The 21797-nt window shown below is 49.7% G+C and overlaps 1 protein-coding gene across 10 annotated transcripts in view; it reads right to left on the bottom strand.

The window, feature by feature from the left end:
• CTIF (cap binding complex dependent translation initiation factor) overlaps positions 1-21797 on the bottom strand; it is a 284428-nt gene that overhangs the window by 182866 nt on the left and 79765 nt on the right. For 9 of the 10 annotated variants that reach the window (XM_041761953.1, XM_041761893.1, XM_041761927.1 and 6 more), the window contains one exon: positions 13488-13559. The exons of the other annotated variant lie outside the window; for it this stretch is intronic. In XM_041761953.1, the coding sequence (XP_041617887.1) occupies positions 13488-13559 (72 nt within the window). The remainder of the gene's footprint in view (positions 1-13487; positions 13560-21797) is intronic. 10 annotated transcript variants of the gene reach the window in all.

Here is a 21797-nt window from a genome sequence, read left to right as displayed (position 1 = left end):
ACTGGAGAAACTGCCTGGCGCTTGGAAGCAAAATTGAGCTCCTTCAAATCTCAGCCCAGGGAGGAAAGACCCTCGCCTGCCGAGCCTTCCTTGGCTGCCCCTTGTCAATGCTGAGATGGCGGTCCAGGCAGTGCCTGGAGGGGCCAGGCCTCACCCGGCCGAGTGACTGGGTGCTGCAGGGAAATGAGACCACCAGTTCCCCAGCCCTGGGCCGGCAGCATCCAAGCTGATGGGGAGCAACCTTGCCGCAGCACGTCAGGTCCTGTCAAGGCCCTTGAAGTGTCTGGAGAGTCCCCCTTTCTTGAGTTCTGGACACCAGTCCTTGAACCTGGCAATCCTCCCCATATGCATGCATGCACCCATGCCTCCTCCTCCTCAAGGCCTCCTGTGGTTACAGAGAGGTTTGCCCATAAGCCCATGTAGGCTGTACAAGCCCAAGAGGGGCAGGGGCTTGCAGACAGACAGACAGACCCATGGACACGCAGACGGCAATCTGGTTTCTGGAACGTCTCACCTGAAGCCAGACCCAACTCACTCTCCAAACCACCCCTACCCCATTTTCCCACATGGAGGAGCCACATGAGAGGCAAGGACAGAAGGACAGAGCAGAGGGTGGCCTAGGCCTGGCCCGTCCCCAGGCACTCCCTGGTCTCTCCAGCCTCAGGCTTCGGCCGCTGCTGCCTGGGCCTGGCTTCCTGGGCACACCAGCAACGTCAGTGTGGAGGGCTTGGAGGCCGCAGGGTGCTGCCTAAGGTGTGGGATTCTGTTCCTCTTTGGACCACTCTGCTCTTCCCGGGCTCAGAGGAACTAATGTCCTCCCTGCGCCCAGTCTTGGTTTCTGATAGGATCCAGCTCAAGACCCCTCCTCTCTGCACCTCTGCAGTGTCCTCAGAGTTTGTGCCCTAGGAACCCACACCACAGCACGTCCACTGCTTCCTGACTCTGACTGCAGAGCTCCCCGGTGGTGTTCTAGAAACACAAATCTACTGGCTCTCAAATGTCACTATGCAGCACAGTCATGTGGAGACAGGAGCACAGCCAGGTTAGATTTAGGAACAGCTGTGGTGGTCCATGAAACACTTCTGCTTTTTATTTTTTATAATTTTTAAAAGTTTTTACTTATTTATTCATGAGACACACAGAGAGGCAGAGACACAGGCAAAGGGAGCAGCAGGCTCCCTGCAGGGAGCCTGATATGGGACTCGATCCCAGGACCCCAGGATCATGACCTGAGCCGAGGGCAGACGCTCAGCCCGAGCCGCCCAGGCACTGCAAGAAACACACTTTTAGAAACACTGGATATTAAAATGGTTTTGTGGGGAGCAAAAAAAGTTCAAAAAGGCTCCGTCAAATGTTTGGGATACACTGAGTTAAGATTGTTAGATAAATTGCTTTATTGCTAAATTTCTCAGGGCCTTTACTGGCCTTGGATGGATGTTGACTCTTCAAGTAGGTGGCGATGCAGAATGCTGTATTTTCCAAACTCTTCTGGCCAGAACTCCTCCTCATCCTTCCTCTTTATTCCACAGAACATTCCTCCCGCCTCACAGGACCAGGGTTTCACAGAACCTACTTTGGTAAACAGTCATCTAATGCTCTTCCCAGTGACTCTGCATCCCCTCAATTAGAAACCCTGTTTTGTTGCATCCCTCTGTGCACTGACCCTGCATCCTGGCCACAGGACCCAGCATCATTCCTTAAATACTTTTTAGCAAGGATTCAGGTGTCGGGCACTGAGACTCCCTCTTTGCCCCCCGCAAAACCACATTGGCTTCTTCAAGAACATCCCCCAGTCTGCCATTCCTGTGGCCACAGCTTTTCTCTGAGCCCCATCCTCTCCTCAGCCCGGAGGTCAGCCCACCCCTGTCCCCCAGGTCGCTGCAAGGCCAAGGTTCTGAGAAGCCTAATCAGAAGCAACCACCCTTTCCAGCGGATGGTTTGTAGCACTTAAATGCTGCCGAATCCTTCACAACAGCCCCTTTCCCTGGCAATTAGGGGGCCTCATGCCAGGGTGAACCGTGCTACTCTCAGAACAGAGCACAAAGGGATAATGAATACTTTAGACCATGTGGAAAAAGAAAAGGAAATAGCCTGCCAATGGGCAGGGAGCCCAGAGCTGCCTCTGAGGGCCCCGTGGGTGCGCCCAGCTCTCCCCAGCTAGGGGGTGGGGTGGGGGCTGGACTCCGGGTGATTATAACAGCAAACGCACTAATGTAGCACCGGCCAGCCTGTGAGTGCTTCACACTGGTGACAACCCTAGGACGCTGTCACTGATGAGAAGACGGAGGCTAGGAGAACCTGACTGTGCTCAGAGAGCTAGTTCCCAGGATAGGAGTGTAGACAGTGTGGCCCAGGGTTTATGCTCTTCACCATTGCACCATGCAGTTATATGACCCCACTATGGGGTGGCCCTGCTCTAGTGCAGTGAGGTGTCTATCCCTGACACACATCTGGGTTCTCTGGGTGCATCTCGGCCCACGTCCGGGAAGGTGGGTACTGGAGGAGGGAGTTAACTGCCTGCGGTGAAGAGCAGAGGCAATCAGGGGTGTGAGCGGGGATGCATAAAGATGGCGCAGAGCTCTGGACTCAAGCAGATGAAACAAGGTGGGAGTGAACACTGGACGCTAGAAGGACAGGCTCAGGCAGGAGCAGTGGGGAAGCACGCCCTCCCGGTGCTGCTATCTTTCCGTATCAGGACACAACCGCACAGTGGCTTTTGCTCATGCATGTGCAGCTATGTGTGTCGACAATTCCAGCTAGAAGGGTTCAGAAACTAAGCAGAACTTGACTGAGTAGGACAGCGGGCAGCAGGAGGGCCGCCCCCTGTCACCGGGAGGGTCACACGTGCAGCTCCAGCCAGAGGAAGCTGGGGCACGTCGGTCCGGACCTCCGCAGTATATCCGCGGTTTGTCCACTGCATCAGGGGACACCGAGGCAGGGTAGCCAAGCCTTTGGTCCTGGCCTCCCATAATGGAGCCGGGCAGGGGAACAGCTGCACACAGCCTGATGCTGGGCACCAGGAAGAACAGGGCGGTGGAGCCCTTGCTCCTCAGAGGGCTCCCTCTCCCAGTCCATCTCCCTTCTCAGTGTAGAATGTTCTTCCACAGATTCCGTCCATCACGAGGGCCAACAGCAGGCTAGACCTTAACGTGGCTTCTCCGGCTTCTCAGACACAGGTTCCTAGCATAGCTGAGGGGAGGGCCTTCCCTTTAGACACACACAAAAACTCTCTGTCCTCTCGGAAGACTGTGCCCCAACTCTCTTGCTTGGCCCTGACCTGTCACCACAGGTGGACTAGCCCAGTGCTTAATTCTGAGGCCACCACCCCTGCTCTTGAAGGTCTTCATGCCCAACCAGGAGTCACAGGAACAAGATGAACAATGGAGGCTAGCACGTCTGCTGGCTTTGGGGACAGAGCAGAGGGACTCTGAGGCTCCAGCAAGCGCTCACTCTTGTGAGTAGTAACACAGTTTGGTCTAAAAGTGGGGAAAGCAGGGCCCCAGGCCTGCAGACTGCATCCTGGAGGGCTCGGGAGAGTCACCCGGCTCCTCGGACCCGTGCTGCTCCCTCTGCACCACAAGCATTCGGGCTGGACTGGCGATTCCCCAGCCGAGGCGGGCACAGCGGGCGGACCATCTGAGACACTGACACGAAAGGCCCAGGAAGGCATCTCCTAGGCCCAAACAGGGGTCCCCTACAGGCTGGGCCCCACCTCCCCTTAGGCTCCAATTAAATCAGAATTTGAGAAACAGTCGTGTCCTCGTAGCTCCGTGAGTGTGCATGCGTGCGTGCGTGTGTTCAGCACCAAGGACAGCACCCCACACACGGGGGAGGGAGGGTGGTGGGGAGGTGGGGGGTGCGGAGACCATGAGACCCTCCCTGGGTGGCACCAGAGCTGGGTTCAGGAGCAGGAAAGACCATTCTTTTCATTCTGGAACTTTCCTATTGATCTATCTGTTCTGTCCCTTCCCCCTTCCCCCTCCACCCCCACTGTCTTTGAATTAAGACCCAAAAGGAAGACATGGGAGATAATGACTAAAGCCTGTGACCAAGTGTTATCTCTGAATCCAATCTTTTCTGCCCATTCTCTTTGGCTGACTGAGTTTGTGCTTTTGGATTTGAACAGCCATGTTATTTGAACTTGCCCTGGACTGGGCCACACCACAGGCCACTTCTGGCTGGCTTCCTATTCAGCATCTGCCGAAACACTGGGGGCTCGTCGATTATCCGCATCATCCATGCTGCCCAATGCCCTGTGCGGAGAAAGGATCCCATCCTCCAAGCCTCCTCAGTAGGCCTTCTTGAAGCTCTCCGGGCCCCAGGGATACCCCCTTCCTGCCAGCCCTAGACTCAGAACCACAGAAGGCCAGGAAGGAAAGAAACTGAGCCCAAGGGTGCCCTGTGGGTTCTACAGACGTGCTCCCAGGGCAATGAGGTAGATGGAGTGGGAGGGACAGACAGCAGGTGGGCTCCCCCTTCCCCTGCCTCACCAAGCAGTTTTGCCGCTTTTGCTTTTCTGCATGGGATTTCACTGAAAGTTTCTGATGAAAAAAAAAAAAAGGTTCTGTTCTTTAAAAAAAAATTAACTTTTATATTAGATCATTGTAGATTCAGATCAGCTGTAAGAAAGAACACAGAGATCCTCATCTCTTTACTCAGTTTCCCCCCAGGGGAAAACTTGCAAAATTACAGTTTCAATATTCAAACTAGGATATCGACACTGATGGAGTCAAGATGCAGAACATTCCCATCAGCACAAGGTTTGCACCTGTTGCTTTTTTGTACCAAACCCACTTCATTCTGCCCCTCCTTTTCCTAATCTCAGGAACTGCTAACCGATTCCCCGTTCCTATCATCTTGTCATTTCAAGGATGTCCTATTTATGGAATCAGAGTATGTAACTTTAGGGGACTGGCTTTTTTCACTCGGCTTGGTTCCCTGTAGATTCACTCGGGTTACTGCGTGTGTCAGGAGCCGATTCCTTTTTACTGCTGACAGCCACAGCTTGTTTTAACTGTTCACCTGTGGAAGGACATCTGGGTTGTTTCCAGTTCTGGGCTATTATAAATGAAGATGCTATAAACATTTGAGTACAGGTTTTTGTGTGAACATAAGTTTTCATTTCTCTGGGATAAACACTCAGGAGTAAAACTGCTGGATCATATGGTATTTGCAGGTTTGGTTTTTTCAGAAACTGCCAAACTGTTCTCCTGAATGGCTATACCACTTTTCACTCCTACCAGCTACGTACGAGCGATCCATCCTCTCTGTATTTTTACCAGCATTCAGTGTCATCATTATTTTTTTTAATTAGCTATTTTGATAGGTGTGAAATCTCTCACTGTGGCTTTAATCGGCATTACCCTTACAGTTAATCATGCTGAACATCTTTTTTGCATGCTTATTTGCCTCTGTACATCCTCCCTCCTCAGGGAAAAATGTCTCTTCATGTCATTTATACATCTTCTAATTGTATTGTTCTAAATGCTGAGTCTGGGAAGTTCTTTATATATTCTGGATACTAGTCTTTTGTCAGATACATGTTTTGCAAAATTTTCTCCCCCTGTTATTTGTCTCTTCATCCTCTAAACCGGGATTTTCCCAGAGCAAAGTTTTTAATTTTGATAAGGTTCAACTTCTCATCATCTCAACATTAACATCTACTGATGGTCTTTTTTCCAATTAGTTTGAAATATTTCTGGTTCTTAGTGTGACAAATTATTTTCTTAAATTACAATGAGGACACTTTCATGTTATGTCATGAGACCTTGAATCGTATTTAAAGTTTCTGTTTAACTGTCTTTTTGTGATAACGCTCTGGCAGGGAAAGGCAGGAGGGGACACAGCCCCATTACTGCCAATAGAGGTAGACATCCAGGGTGCACTTGTTATGGCTCCATGGAAGTGAGAGTTCCAGGACACCACAGAGTCCCCAGTGACCCTACGTGGGGATGGCCTCATTACCACTGGGCACGGTGGAAATCCCAACTTACTATTAGAATTTCCTCTGACGCAACGCAGCAGGGAGGGAAGGGGTGCTGACTGGGGGTGGAAGTTGAGGCCCCCACATGGTCTCCAATAACACCACGGCGTGGCTAGGGATCCTTCTTACAAGCTGGCAGGGATGAAAGTTCCAGGTTCCTGCCAGGCCTTCCCTGACACCACCCCAGGAAGGGCAGGAGGGCTCATTACAAGCCTGTGAGACTGGCAGTCTAGACTCTCACTGGGTATTTGCTGGTGTGGGTGAGGGTAGAGCCACACTTTCTTCTGTGCTATTTGGTTGGAGTAAAGCAGTTATCATCTAAAACTTTTCTATCTTGATAGGTTGCCCTTTGCCTGGATCTTTGCTTAGAGAGAATAGACTTCTTTTAAAAAAAAAAAAAAAAGATTGTGTTTACTTATTTGAGAGAGAGAGAGAGAGCACAAGAAGAGGGGAGGGGCAGAGGGAGAGCAGGAAGCCCAACGTGGGGCTCGATCCCAGGACCCTGAGGTCATGACCTGAGCCGAAGGCAGATGCTTAACTGACTGAACCACCCAGACGTCCCTGAGAGAATAGACTTTTATTGGGACTTTAAAAATCTGTGTCCACTACCATTTCCTCATTACCTCTTTCTTCAGCTCCAAGTCTGGGATATTAAAGGCAAAGAGAAAACCCAGGGAAGTCACCACTGTGACCTTGCTCAGGTCCCCAAAGGCCTAGCTGGTCTGCCTTCTCATCTCTACCTTTCAGAATCTTATGCTTGTTTTTTTTTTTTTTTTCAGAATGTCCAGGATTCCACTTAGCAGGAGGAATTAAAAGAAAAGAAAAGAAAAGAAAAGAAAAGAATATCTATTCCATCTTCCTCAAAGCAGAAATCGAGGTCTGTATTTTTAACAAAATATTTTGATGGCCTTAAGTCTAGATCATCTTGGTTTTTTTTTTTAGGGAGACAGGCTACTGCAGTCTGCCCCATGACTGAACCATAAGTCAGAGGGACAGAAGCTAGAACCCATATCTCCTGGCTCTCAGTCAGGCACTGTTCCCATGACAGCATGGTGATTCCTGCCCCAACGCCTGCGCATCTGACCTCCTCTGCCAGCTGCAAGCTCCCCAGCAAATGCCCCACTGCTCTCTGTGTTCACATACTGCTCTGGACTATTGTTTTCCCATGAGAGAAAGTCTCACTTCTCTAGGCAGATTCCAGGTTCTCTGAGGACAGAGACCAGGCCACATGGTTCATACTACTTACAGCAGGGGCTCCACAGATCACTGCTGACTGTTCCCCTGCAAATCAGCCATCGACACTGTTTTAAATATTATATCCTGGTTCCTCCAGGTGAGCTGGAACCAGAAGGCACCTTGAGGACAGGGATGGGTATTATCTTCTGGAAAATAGAGGCTCATGTGCTGGAGCACCAGAGTTTGCAGAACCAGATCATGCCAACAGGACCGTGTTCAGCTCAGGGAAGCTTATTAGGAGGACTCATAGTCCATAGTTACAGTGCTCCCAGGAGGGAACTCAGGGTGGGACAGGACCTATGAACCATCAGGTCGTGTCCCAGGCATCTCAGCGCTGCGGTGTAAGTGCCTGTCTTCTCTCTAACTTTTATGGAAACAAAGACTGTGTGCATCACCTTCACCATCCCCCTTCCCTTCCCACTTCCCAGCAAGCTGCCCTCCATGATGATGTGCTGACTGGATCTGACGAAACTGATAAATAAACAGAGGATCAAGCCAACTTAACTGTGACAAAGGGAAACAGCTGTAGGAATGAGGACTTTTAGTTTAAAATGCAGATCGGCCGTGCTGCCCTGCTGTGAGAGGGACCCAACAGTCATGAACAAAGGGAATAAAACGAACACCATCAACTGGAGTTAGGACAAGGTGGTTTGGGGCCAAATCAAAGAAAGATGTTCTAATCAATGGAGCTGCCTAACAATGTTCTGAGATGCCTTTTAAAGCAGTGAGCTTCCCATTACTGGAAATGGCCAGCAGCTCCACAGCCACGTGCAGAGGTTCCTGCACTGCAGGGTGGGGGGGTTGGATGGGGTGACCACTGAGATCCTTGTCATTCTGAGAGCCCATGATGTTTTAGGGTTCACAGGATACCTGCTTAGCTCCAGATCTGATGTGGGAGAAAGAGGTCAGCTCCAGTTTCTGGGGGGCTTCTCCTAGAGGTGGCACATGTAATAGTTATTCTAGCCAGTCACCAAATAGTTCTGGTCTCCTGAATTCCAGGTACATAGTGGGATTATATTTTTTAGTGTGCTTGTGGTTGGGTGGGACCATGTGACCACCGCTTGTGGTTGGGTGGGACCATGTGAGTTCTGGGCAACAAGCGAAGAGGGGAAGTGATGTGTATCATATCTGGATTGGAGTGGTGACTTGCCCATGCAAGATCCTTCAGGGGTCCTTTTCCCTCTGTCGTGGTGACTAGTGAGAATGGCAACTGCTTCCCATCAAGCTGGATCCTGAATGGGTTGTTTAAAGTTACCGAGGTTCAAGGCTCTTTATTGCTGTGGCATTACCTGGGCAATCCTAATTGATGCCAGGGGACAGGCTTTACCTGGATGGAACCAGAGACAATAGAAGGTACACAAGGTACACCAGCAGGGGTGGGGATGGACAGCAGTTCCAGCATCTCACCAGGGTGCACAGATACCTCTGTATCTACCATCCTCATTCCCACCTATAGCTCCCAATGCAAACCACCCACTCCAGGTGTGCTCTCATCTGCTGCCCTAACACCCCAATATTATACCCAACTTCAGTTCAAGCCTTGTGAACACCATTTCTCCTCTCTTCCCCTCCATCTGGTCAAGCATCCTGACTATTTCTGAGGGCACAGATCAGCTCTCTTGTCCTGCAAAGCATCTCTCTACCCACAGAGATGAACAGAACCACTCTTTGGAATGATTGTAGTATCTGTGGTCAGGAGGTCTCTTTGGGGGACTTACCTGGGTGCCTTTAGCCTGTTCTATGTTAACTAGCCTCTACTCTAAAAACAGGTAGTGAGCCCAAAGACTCCAGTTCATCTGTGTCTGCCACACTTACAAGAAATACTCAATAAATAGAGAGCAGCGCCATGAACATGACATTTCTTAAATATCCACAGAGGTTAAGTAAAAATCTAGGTATTTCTACTAAGATATCATTTGTACTAATGAGTTTTTAAAAAAAGATTTTATGTATTTATTCATGAGAGACACAGAGAGAGGCAGAGACACAGGCAGAGGGAGAAGCAGGCTCCCTGCAGGGAGCCCAATGCAGGACTCAATCCCAGGACCCCAGGATCACACCCTGGGCCAAAGGCAGAAGCTCAACTGCTGAGCCACTGCTCAGAGGCTCCACTGCTGTTGTGCACATTAATATTTTTGCTTGGCACTTCTGTGCAGACAGAGAAGAGCTGTTAGCTCCTGACCTCATACAATCTTTCATATGCCTTTGGCTCTCTTCCCCGAATGCTAAATCCCATGCTGGCACCTTGAGACATGTTCTAAATGCACCAGATTGCAGTCTCCCCTATTAGCTACTTTCCTGTAAATCATCTCCACAATGATTCCCCTACTACTGTGAAAAGCTGGGAACTACTGCAACTTCCTACCTAAGTGACTAGGTGATGGATGAGCTCTTTTAGAAAGAGGCTGCCAGGATGCCAGAGAGTCCCCAATACGGCTGAATCCCAACTGTGGGCAGGTGGAGAGCCCATTTTCCTCCGAGCTCCTTCCTCCCATCTCATGGGACTCAGCCTGCCCGCAGTTATCCTCACTCTGTGCCTCTGAAAGGACTCAGAGAAAGCAAAGGTTATCCCCTTCTCCCTCTCCCTGTATTAGTTGAAATAACAAAATAAATAATCCCAGTGTGTGGCTGATGTCCAAATGGTGCCTGGACCTGGACTACTCATTCAAAGCATGGTTTGTGACTGGCCACACAGAACTCCCAGGGCAGAATGCAGAACCTCAGTATCCTCCTGCTGGCCCCCCTTTCCTGGGCTCACGTGGCTAAGGGGGAATGCCAGCTCAGCCAGCCCCTCCAGTTCCATTCTACCTTTAGTTCTCCCTGAAATCCTCCCCCACTGGGTGAATGTGGGGTAGTAGAGCTGTTCCACCATCCCATAGCCTCAAAAAGCTCACTCAGCAGAATTGGTGGCCAGAGGAATAGGGCCCACCAGGGACTAATTATGTGGACTGGACCTCAGCCAACGCAGTGCAGTCTCAAGAGTTTTACTTAACTGGGTGACTATTGTGTGCAAAGCTCTAGATTGGGGGTGGTCAGGGATACAGAGGCAGCCCCCCTAGCACTCATCTTGAAGTTGACCAGTTGGTTGAGGGGATAGTCAAATGTAAGTGGAATAGAGCTTGACTGCAACATGAATTTGTGTGGGAGTGTCAGCCCGAATAGGAGAGTGCAACAAGAACAGTGGGTGGGCTCACAAGGCTGGTCATGTTCCTAAGCGCCAGGGCCTACACCTGGTGGACCAGGATGAAGGAAGCCTTGAAGGATGTACCCACGTACCCAGCAAATGCACTCTTCACAGCTCCCTGGTCCCCCCTCCATCTGGGAGCTACTTAGGACAGTGTGGGTAAGGGCTTTCCTTGTCGCGCAGTCATCTACGGGATGCTGACCAGCTTTGATCCCTCCACCAGAGGGCACCAGAAGACAGCTACCTCATGAGGGAAAGTCCAGTGCTCCCTGGGCTCAGGGTGGGGTTCCCACTGGCAGGAGCAGGGACAGGGACCTGAGCCAGCGTGGGCCACGGGGATAAAAGCAGCACTCCAGAGGGGGCAGAGCAATGAGAAGGAAGCAAATGATCCCAACACTGCTGGGCAGTCATGCCAACCCTGCACAGCCACCCAGGCTGGTGGTGAGAGAGAAAGAAATTCTCATGTTGTTTACACCACTCTCCTGTTTGTACCCCAATTAACTGAATCACTAATGTCAAAAAATTAGGCCCTGCCTTCTACTACAGTGTATCTCTGCTCGTGGACACCGTGGGCTCTACAACCCCCAAGGCAGCAGGCACAGGAGGCTAAGACCATGGTTGTCACTGGGTGCCGGGGTTGCTCTTCTGCTTCTTATAAACAGATGTCTCTCCCTTCCTTCCTCTGAGCTGATCAGATGGACTCCACATGAGGACAGTGGGCATGCCTAAGGCCTTGTGACTTGCAGGACACCCCTCCCCAAAAGGCCTTGTCCCCTGGGCACATCAGGGAAGAGAGGCAGGTTTATATGTTTATCTTTAATTTTAATTTCAATTATTTTTTAAGAGAGGGGGGAAACAAGAGTAAGTGGGGAGAAAGGGGCAGAGGGAGAGGGAGAAAGAGAATCCCAAGCAGGCTCCATGCTCAGTGCGGACCCTGAGATCATGACCTGAACCAAAATCAAGAGTTGGTGCTCAACTGACTGAGCCACCCAGGAGCCCCGAGGCAGGTTTATATTATCCAGACCCCATCTCCACCTTCCTGGGGCTCTTCCCCCATAATGAATCTATGTCTCAGTTCCACGTGCCAAGAAAGGATCAAATATGAGCTTTTTATGATTTCTTCCTTAAATTCAGTTACATTCATCTTGTCTAACCTCAGCTGCCTCCTGAAGTAGGGATTGGGGGTCAGTTGGGGCTCCATACCACAGGTCCCCAGCCCTGTTCCGTCAGCCTATGGTCTGGCCAACTCCCCACCCACCATCCTCCAGGGGCATGAACCTGGCCATGAAAGGACAGCATGGACGGCTTGGGATGAGGGAGGCAGATGAGGGGCAGGTGGGAGCACAAGTTGTTCTTAGCCCCCAGGAATCCTGTTGGGAGTGACAGGAGAATGAGATCAGAGGGAATGGGTGGGAAGAGGGGGCCGAGAAAAGTTAATAAAGGGGAGAGAAAAAAAGGAAGATTCTGGAAAATTCCAGAACCAGACACCTACTGATAGTTTTTTGGTCTCATTTATCAGCCACTTATGTCCCCTACCCAAGAATTTCAACCCTTCCCTGGAACCCTCTGTCTGGTTCTTGAGTCCCCAGATCCAAGATACCACTTTTGCCACTGAGAGTTAAAGTTGGAAATCCAGGGTAATTGGCAGACAATTACAAGCCATGGCTGGAGGTACTCAGGGAGATAACACAGGGTCCCTGACAGTGCATTAGACTGCAGTGGCAGTCTAATGGTAGGCACAGAAGCCCTCCATGGAAGGACACCTACCTAGAGTAGGTAGGTAGGTTCCTACAGTAAAGCAAGATAAATGGCCCAATGGGGGAGGGGCAGGTGAGAGATCAGGGTTCAAGGCGCAGCTGGGTCAGGTCATTACACCTCCATGGACTTCAGTTACAAAGCAGCATGGAGAAACCATCAAGTTTCCTGATTTTCATAGGAGAAAGCTGAGGCAAAAAGAATTTCTACCAAGTTTGTGGCAGAGCAAATAGGAGAACCTGGGTCTCCTGCCTCCTCTCCTGCCACAACCCCACCCCAGGGTTCTTGTTATGCCCTCCTACCCAAGAAACAACGAAACACACACAAACATCTTGTAGTGTGAGAGAGCAGCTATCCCCCCACACCATGGTGTACAAAGCCCTGCAGCCTCAGAAAGACCTAGAACTGAGGCCACTGACCATCTTCACTTAGGACAGAATAGACATGAGTTGATGTAACTGGTTCCATGGGACTGAAGTCAGACACAAGAAAGTGGGCTCAGGGTAATATGTGAATGCAGCTGCTCTGAAATTGGAAGCCCATAAAGGCTCAGGCACAGTGGGCTGACGGTTAGGGATGGATGTTTTTTTTTTAGCCTCCAATCCCTGGTCTCCCACAGGCAGGAATAAGGTATCAGCAAAAACAGCTGGACGCCTTGAGGGTGTACGGGGGCCTGAGGGTCACCAGAGCAGCTGCCTCTTCCCTCCCAGCCACATGCCCTGCACCTGTGCGGGTGTCCCCTTGGGATCTTACAGGCAAGCAGCAGGCTGAGAGGAGCAGTGGGCTCCCACCAGGTCTAGGAAGCCATCTATTTTCCTAGATGGCTGTTGAGGGTCGGGGGGATGGACAGGGCGCTGACGCCTCACCCCCACATTCTGCCCCTCTGGGTCTTCTGCAAACCTGGAGCAGAAGTGATCTCCAGTGCCCCGCCTGCACCCAATCCTAGGACTCCCACTGTTCGTGGGATCCATCACCAACGCTGAGTATGAACCTCCAAGTTCAATCATGCCACTATCGTATACTACTCCACGTATCATTTGTCCACTGTCCCCTTAATGGATAAGCAGTTATTTGCAGATGTTGATGCAAAAACCATCAAATGATGAAAAAAAAAATCTCATGAATCTATGTGTTTTGAGGAGGGGGTGCTTCACTATGGGCTGGGAGTTTGGAGAGAACTTTCCAGAGAGTAGATTGCACCCTCTCCTCTCCTATTTCCTGATCTCTCCACATCACCACTGCTCAGGTCAGCCATCATGAGCCAGCCCAGGAACCCAAATAGACAAGACATGGGACAACCCCAGAAAGAGGACAGAGCTGGTTCCCTACCTGCTGTGGGGGCGCTCGCCCTCGGGAGAAGGAACAGCTGCTGTCCAGCTGCTCACTGCAGTCTGCTGTCCACTGCAGGAGAGAAAGGAGTGGTCAGTGATGGCTGGACACATAGGCTCATCCTCATCCTGTCAGGGCCTTCCAGATACAGCCCTCCCCTTCTGCAGTAGAGCCAAGATAAAATCATACTTGACCACTGTCAAAGGCAAACCGTTCCCTACCAGCAGGTCCACTTTGGTCCACTTTTAAAATCTTCTCCAAATTCCACCTTGAGGTGACCCCTTTGGTGTATACTTGGGGAAGGCAAAGTTACTTCCCTTCATATAAGCCCACCAGAGTGATCAAGACCCAGCTCCATTCCAGAGCCAACTACACACGACATAGGGTGACTGTGTTTGGAACAAGCAGTACTGCATCTAATGGCCTGACCTGGCTTTGGCCACACTTGCCCTCCACAGTGTCGAGACTAGACTTGGAACCGAGGCATATTCATGTGCATTTTCCCATATACCCAGCTCCAGGAAACAATGGCTCTGCAGAGTGACAGGACATCGTGGCACCAGGGAAGAGTCCCAGACTGGCCATCAGAAGCCTGGCTCCCGCCCAGTTCCAGCACTCACTCCCCAAGAGCTCAGGGATCCAGGGTACTGCAAAGTATGGTCTGATGACCACTTGCATGAAATTCCCCCTAAATCTGCTGCACAGGCGTCCCTGGGCTCCACCCTCTGAATCAGATGTGGAGCTTCTGCGTTTTGACAAGTTTCCCTAGTGAGGAACTGGAAGTTTGAGGGTGCATGGATTTCCCAGGCTTCACTTGGTCAACTACAAAATGGGGCTAGTAAGACTGAGTGACCACAAGGTAGAAGTGAAGGACTTCTATAAACTTATAAAAACACTGTAGAAGAGCACCTGGGTGGCTCTGCATCTGCCTTTGGCTCAGGGTGTGATCCTCCTCACAGGGAACCTGATTCTCCCTCTACCTGTGTCTCTGCCTCTCTCTCTGAATAAATAAAATCTTTAAAAAACACTGCAGAGATAGGAAGTAGTAGCAACAGTACAGCTTTTCCTCTGTAAGGTCCCATCTAGCTACATGGTGGTGTTTTTTTTTTTTTTAATTTTTATTTATTTATGATAGTCACAGAGAGAGAGAGAGAGAGAGGCAGAGACACAGGCAGAGGGAGAAGCAGGCTCCATGCACCGGGAGCCCGACGTGGGATTCGATCCCGGGTCTCCAGGATCGCGCCCTGGGCCAAAGGCAGGCGCCAAACCGCTGCACCACCCAGGGATCCCACATGGCGGTGTTTTTATTATTGTGTTAAACGTTAGCTAGCCCCTTTGGCTAATGTTGAACACTGACCTTGACCTACGTCCAGGGTGATACATGAAGAACAGAGGTGCCCAATATCTCTGACGCTATTTGATCAAAACTGAGAGTGAGTGTGGATGGCTTGAGGCCAGTGCATTCATGGTGTTGTACAACCTTAGCTGGTCACGCTCTCCTGACTCTGGGTCAAGGGCATGACATATGTTATAGCACTGCTGACACAGGCCGGTGCAGGTATACTCTCGGGCAGTGCCCTCTGAATGAAACAGTATGGGAGCCACAAACAGGAGCCACAGGTGTATTTTTAAATGCTCTAGCAGCCAGGTTTTAAAAAGGAAAAGGTTCACTTAAATTTAATAAGATATTTTATTTATCTCAGTATATCCAAAATATGATCACTTCAATAGGTAATCAATATAAAGCATTATTTTTTAAAAGATTTATTTATTTATTTATTTGAGAGACACAGAGAGTGGTGAGGGGTTGGAGAGGGGTGGAGGGAGATAGAGAATCTTAAGCAGATTCCCTGCTGAGTGTGGAGACCCACACAGGGCTCCATGCCATAACCCTGGGATCATGACCAGAGCCAAAATCAAGAGCTGGATGCTTAACCGACTGAGCCACCCAGGCACCCCTAAAACATTAATGAGATCTTTTATATTCTTCTTTCCATATCAGGTTTTTAAAATCTACTTTGACCACGTGTCAGATTGGACCAGCCACATTTCAAGCGCTTGAGACACATGAGTAGTGGCTGTCGTATTGGATGGCACAGCTTGAGGGAAACGGCAGGGGCAGCGGTCCCAGGCAAGTGTGCCCTCGTAGCCACGTCTGGCCCATCCCTGTTGGGAGCTGCGGAGGAGCTGAGCCCTGCAGACTGCAATTCCTGGCTCCTATGTCAGTTGGCTTCCTGCTGCGCCACTGGGAGCCAGGAAGAAGGGAAGAGCCAAGGCGGTTCTCCTCTTTCTCTACACCTCAGGTGGCACTACCGACCATGACTGGGTCTCCTTCACGGCTCCAGACCTCACTAGATAGGCCTTCTCATGCATGACCCTGACCCCCGGGCTCTGGCAACACCATCCCTTCCTTTGGGTGGTGGCCTGGTGGTGGGATTGGCCTTCTGTGCTTGCTGGTCTCTGGCTTATTTTGCTTCTCAGCACCTTTATCATTTGGGTAACGAACTGCCTGGATTAAATGCCCTCTGTCTGGATATTTGCCATCTCAAAGCATCTCCCCCCAAGATATTTATGAATTGTATTAATAATTATAATAAATATATTAATTGATTATATGAAGGCAGGTGACAAATCCATCAGATGCCGCCTTAACCGAGACATGGGGGAGAACACTGGTCATCGCGAAACATATCAATCTTATGGACTCCCCGGGATGACATGCTGAAAAGGGCACATCGCTTCTGGGGTGTTCCTGCCAAAAATGCACAACCTCAATTTAATCAGGAGCAACCCAAATACATAAACTTTCTATAAAATAAGTAACCAGCATTCCTCAGGCCAAGGTCATGGAAGAGCAGACCTAGGAAGTGTCCACAGATTGGAGAAGAATAAGGAGACACGACAACTGGCTATTAAACTACTATAAAAACAACCCCTCTGCTTTATATCCTTTCAGTGGTTTCTCCTTTCCTTGCTGAGGCCTGGCTCACAGGGTGGGGGATGGCCAAGGCACACAGCGACTACTGGCTGGGATCATGCACCCTCCATCCCATCCTAGCAGAGCCCTGCAGAGAAAGGCTTCCCCCCCCTTCTGCGTGTCCCAAGCATTTTATCCCCAGCTGCAGAGCACCCATGTGACACCTCACAGAACAGAGGCTCGTGGGTGGGCATAGCAAGGGGGGCAGCAAGGCAGGGCAGGAAGCCTCAATGGCTCCTCTCCACAAGCAAGCAGAGAGAAGGCTGAGGTCGCACGCACCGCCAGCTGGAACCTTGCCCCCTCGTTAGGCTTTCCAAGAGCAGATCCAAGCTCCTGTGAGATGGTTCTGCTTTGTCAAAGTCACCTCCACTCAGTATCTGCCAGCCAGGAGCCATTTCCTGGAGCTTTTGGTACGGGAGCTGCAACAAGCACCTCCCTTCCTGGGAGAGGTGAGGTGTCCAAAGACAGTGATGCCAGATGGAGGGCAAGGCTGAGAGGAGGAGGAGTGTGCCCTTGGCAAGGGGTTGGGGAGTGGGTGCAGGGAATTCAATGGCCAAGCGGGGTTTCCCAGAAAAGTAGGAGCTTGGGTGTGGACACAGGCAACAGAACCCCGCCAGCTCACAGGCAGATTGCAGCAAACACAACTCTCTGGCCCAGGCACTCAGAGACTTTTCCTGTAGACAGGGTCAGAAGAAGGGGGTGACCTTGCCAGGGGAGGGCGTCATGAGAGCTGTGTTGGGGAAGGCTTCCTCGCCCGGCGGGGTTGGGGTGGGGAGCAGGTCAGGAGGCTAGAGTCCAGCATCCAGGTTTCCACGGCCAGTGGAGGCAGACACGGAAATGAAGGCATGGATCTGAGAGCACGGCACAGACGCAGCCAGCAGAGGGGTCCATGGGAGTGGAGAGCAAGCGAGACCGAGACTCTGCAGAGACCCTCCCAGAGACCTGGTCAGGGCTGGACACTGTCACTGGAGAAGGGACTGTGGTGTAGCTGTGCAAGGCTTTCCTGACCACCAGGGCAGGAAGTAAGCAGGAATCTCTGCACTTGTCACACAAAGCACTTCCCACTGGGCTTCCTAGGCTCCCACCTCCAACCCCTGACAAGCAGCAGTCCCAGGGAACTTCTCTGGCCTGCTGCTGGCTGCCTGGTGCCCATCACCTCGGGGAGGAGGAGGGCTCCTTCCTCCACCCTAAAGCCCCTTGGGACTCCCTTCCCCCATTCCAAAGTTCCTCCCCACCTCGGCTGGGATTGCTTTTAGGCCTCAGCCCTCACCTCCTGCCTCCCCTTCACCTTTTCTGAGCCACCACCTAGAAAAATCTCCAGACACAGACCTTCCCTGAACCTGCCCTTAACTGTATGAGGTGATTCCAGAATGGAGAGAAGGGCCCCCACCTGGAGAACGCTCTCATCTGTCCCACCCTCCAGGGCTGAGTCCAATGCTAGAGAGTTTCTCCTTCGAGGTAAACTGGTTTATAGCTAGGAGCAGGTCCTGTGGGGGAGGAGGTGGTGTTCTCCTGACAAGGTCACTGGACACCATGGAACAAAGAGGCAGGCAGAGGGGGAAATTTGTATATATGGAAACGACAAACATTGAATTCATGAGAGCGGTGTGAGGCCTCCACCATGGCTGCTACAATTTATTTCTTATTTTAAAAAACCTGAAACACAGATGGCACAGGGTTAAGATTTCATAAACAGGGGAGTACAGATGTTTGTTCTATACTCAAAACAGGTGCTTATTCTATCTTTTGCTCTTATCAACACATATAAATTATTTCACAGTAGGGTCCCCTGGCTGGCTCAGTTGGTGAAGCAGGTGGCTCTTGATCTCGGGGTTGTAAGTTCAAGCCCCATGTTGGATGTAGAGATTACTTAAAATAAAATAAAAAATCTTTAAAAGATAAATAATTTCACAATGTAAAAAAATATATATATTAAAATCAGTTCTGTCATTTGCATCCCAGGAGGGAAAATAGTTTGGGAGCAGACCTGGAGAAAGACAGAGGAATCCACTAAGCACTGAGGGAGGAAAAACACAGAGTGGGGAGGCTGGGCTGCTAAAGATAAACCACCCCACTTTTCAATGGTACGAACCCCCCACCCCCACCCAGGGGTTGCACTTCCTGATATCCTGATATGACCAGGCTAGAGCCCAGCCAGCAAGTTGACTCAGTGCAGGATGAGACAAAGATATAATTGACAAAACTGCATCCATAAAGAGATGTGCAGTGGGGAACTGAGGTTATAGATTATATAATGATAAGAACAGTGTTTCAAATCAGGGGAAAGGGAAGATCATCAATAAACGCTGGGGCTGAGAGAACCAGAGGAAAGTGAGGAAAAATTAACCTCGATGTCTGCCCCACACTATCTGTCAATGGCACATTCCAAGCTGATTAAATGCCAAGGTATGCGCTTTAAACTACACTGAAATCTAAAGCTTCTGCATGACAAAAGAAATCGTGAACAAAATTAAAGCCAAGTGAGAGGCTACTTGCAGCGTGTATAACAAGAATGAATTTGTCAGAATATATATATAAAGACTTTATTCACACCTAACGTATTACATATATTAACACTTACTCTTCATAAAGACCTACGCACATTTATTATGCCCACTTTGCAAATATGGAGGCATGGCTTGGCTGATAACTTCCCCGGGGTTGCACAGCCAAAAAGCGGCAGAATGAGTAAAGGCATAAAAAGCTTTTAACTCAAAGAGCCAATAAAAGTGTTGGATACTAAATGTAATGTGTGATCTTGGATTAGACAGTGAACCATAATTTCTTTTATTATAGTAAAATACACAGAACATAGAATGTACCATTCTGCTCACTTTTAAGAGTATATTTCAGCAGCATTAGGTCCATTCACATTATTGTGTAGCTGCCACTAACATCCGTCTCCAGGACTTTTTTATAATTCCCAAACTGAAACTCTGTCTCTATCAAACACTAACCCCTCGGCCCCGTCCTCCCCGACCCTACTACCCACTTCTCTATCCTGCTTTCACTCTATGTGAACTTCACTAGTCTAAGTGTCTCATGGAAGCGGAATCACACATTATCCATCCTTTTGTATCTGGTCAATTTCACTGAGCATAAAGTCCTTAAGATCCATCCACGGTGCGCATGTCATAGGATTTCTTTTTTTTCTTAAGCCTCAATACTATTTCATGTATGGATAGACCACATTTGATTTTTCTAGTTGTCTACTGATGGACACTTGGGTTGTTTCCTCCTTTTGGCTATTGTGAATAATGCTGCTACGAATATGGGTGTAGAAATATCTGTTTACGTACTTGCTAAAATTATTTGGGATGTATATCTAGAAGTAGAATTGCTGGATCACGTGGTAATTCTATGTTTAACTCTTGAGGAACATAGCTTTTTTTTTTTTTTTTTGGTATAAAGGTTATTATTGGAAAAACTGGTGACATATCAAGTCCATAGATTAAATAATATTGTTTCAATGTTTATTTCCTATACTGTGACTACGTAAGAGAATGTCCTGGTTCTTAGAAAATACACACTGAAATATTTAGGAATAAAGGGGAGTCTGCAACTTTACTCTCACATCAAAACATCTCTTGATAGAATCTTTCTCTCTAGCATTCTAAAAGAAGGGAGAGCTGGAAAACAAAGGTGGTAAAATATCCAACTATTAAACTGGATACTCTGGGTAAAGGATATGCAGGAATTCTTTGTACTATTATTGCCATTTGTATTTACATCTGAATTTATTTCAAAGTGAAGAATCTGGGGCACCCCCGGTGGCGCAGTGGTTTAGTGCCGCCTGCAGCCCGTGGTCTGATCCTGGAGACCCAGGATCGAGTCCTGCGTCAGGCTCCCTGCATGGAGCCCGTTTCTCCCTCTGCCTGTGTCTCTGCCTCTCAGTCTCTCTCTCTCTCTCTGAATAAATAAATTAAAAAAAATTATTAAAAACAAACAAACAAACAAACAAAAACAAAGTGAAGAATCCTTTAAAAAGTCATCTTATCCATCCAGGACTTCCGAATGAACTAGGCGGCCAGACAACCCAGGGAGCAGTGTGAGGGTCAAGTGGAAGCCACTGCTTTCTTGCAAGACCCAGAAAGGGGACATGGCTTCCTCAGGGCCTCGTGGAGCTGAGGCACACAGCAGCCAGGAGCAGAACCCTGCCAGCCTCAACACTGGGTTTCTCAACTTCAGGAACAGATTCCTTTACACTGGGCACACGGGCTCACTGAGCAGGAGAGGAGAAACAAGAAGGGGAGGTGGGAGCAGAGCCTGGCTGGCAGCCCACTGTCCCTCTGCATGGTGCTCCAGGAAAGCCTTGTGTGCGAGGGGCAGGAGACGCTGCCCAAATGCTGAGGTTTGGGAGGACAAAAGGCTTTTTGCTCCTATCTTAAAAAACAACAACAACAACAACAACAAAAACCTCCCAGTTCTAGAGGCAGTTTAATGTAGTGATTAGGAGCTTGAGTTCCTGAAGCAGTGAATCTTGAGCTCCTATTCCCACCCTATCACTTACTCTTCGACCTTGGACGAGCCACTTTATCCCTAAGACTCCACCTCCCCAACCTATAATAATTGACAGACACTACCAACAGCACAAAGGGTACGTGTCTGGCTCCTGGAGTAAGACCACCTGGTTCAGACCGCAGATTGGCCACATGCTTGCTGTGGTGTGCAAGCTACCCTTGGGCAGCTTATTCAACCTCTCTGTGCCTTAGTTTCCCCCCCCTCGTGAGCTGGCAACAATAACTGCACCTTCACAGAGTTTAGTGAGGAGCACATGAGTTAACGTGGACACACTTTGGTGCTTTGTCGGCTCCTGCTCATCTCCTCAGCCTCGCAGGGCTCAATATTGGGCCCTCTTCACCAAGCTCCTCATTCCTGGGCTAACAAGGCCATCCACACGCCACTATGGACACACATGAGTCTCCAGGTCACTCCTGTCCTCTAAACGTCACCTTTGCGCATCTACCTGCTTGATCAGCATCTCCACCGAGACGTTAACACTATCGTGAACCCTCCACATTCCAAAACTGAGCGCTTGACCTTTGCTTCCCAAAGCTACTCTTTCAGGGCCTCCTACGTATCTCATTTCTGCCAAGTCTATGCCTCTATGTACTCAGGCTAAAATCCATTCATCAGAAAAACATGTGATTTGTACCTTTTTTTTTTTTTTAAGATTGTATTTATTTATTCCTGAAAGACACAGAGAGAGAGGCAGAGGGAGAAGCAGGCTCCATGCAGGGAGCCCGACGTGGGACTCAATCCCGGGTCTCCAGGATCACACCCTGGGCCAAAGGCAGACACTCCACGGTTGAGCCCCCCAGGCGCCCCTATTT

The sequence above is a fragment of the Vulpes lagopus genome, chromosome 1, assembly GCF_018345385.1.
Source record: "Vulpes lagopus strain Blue_001 chromosome 1, ASM1834538v1, whole genome shotgun sequence".
Classification (NCBI taxonomy): Eukaryota; Metazoa; Chordata; class Mammalia; order Carnivora; family Canidae; genus Vulpes; species Vulpes lagopus.
Note: the sequence above shows the minus strand (reverse complement) of the source record. Positions and strands in the feature narration are given on the sequence as shown.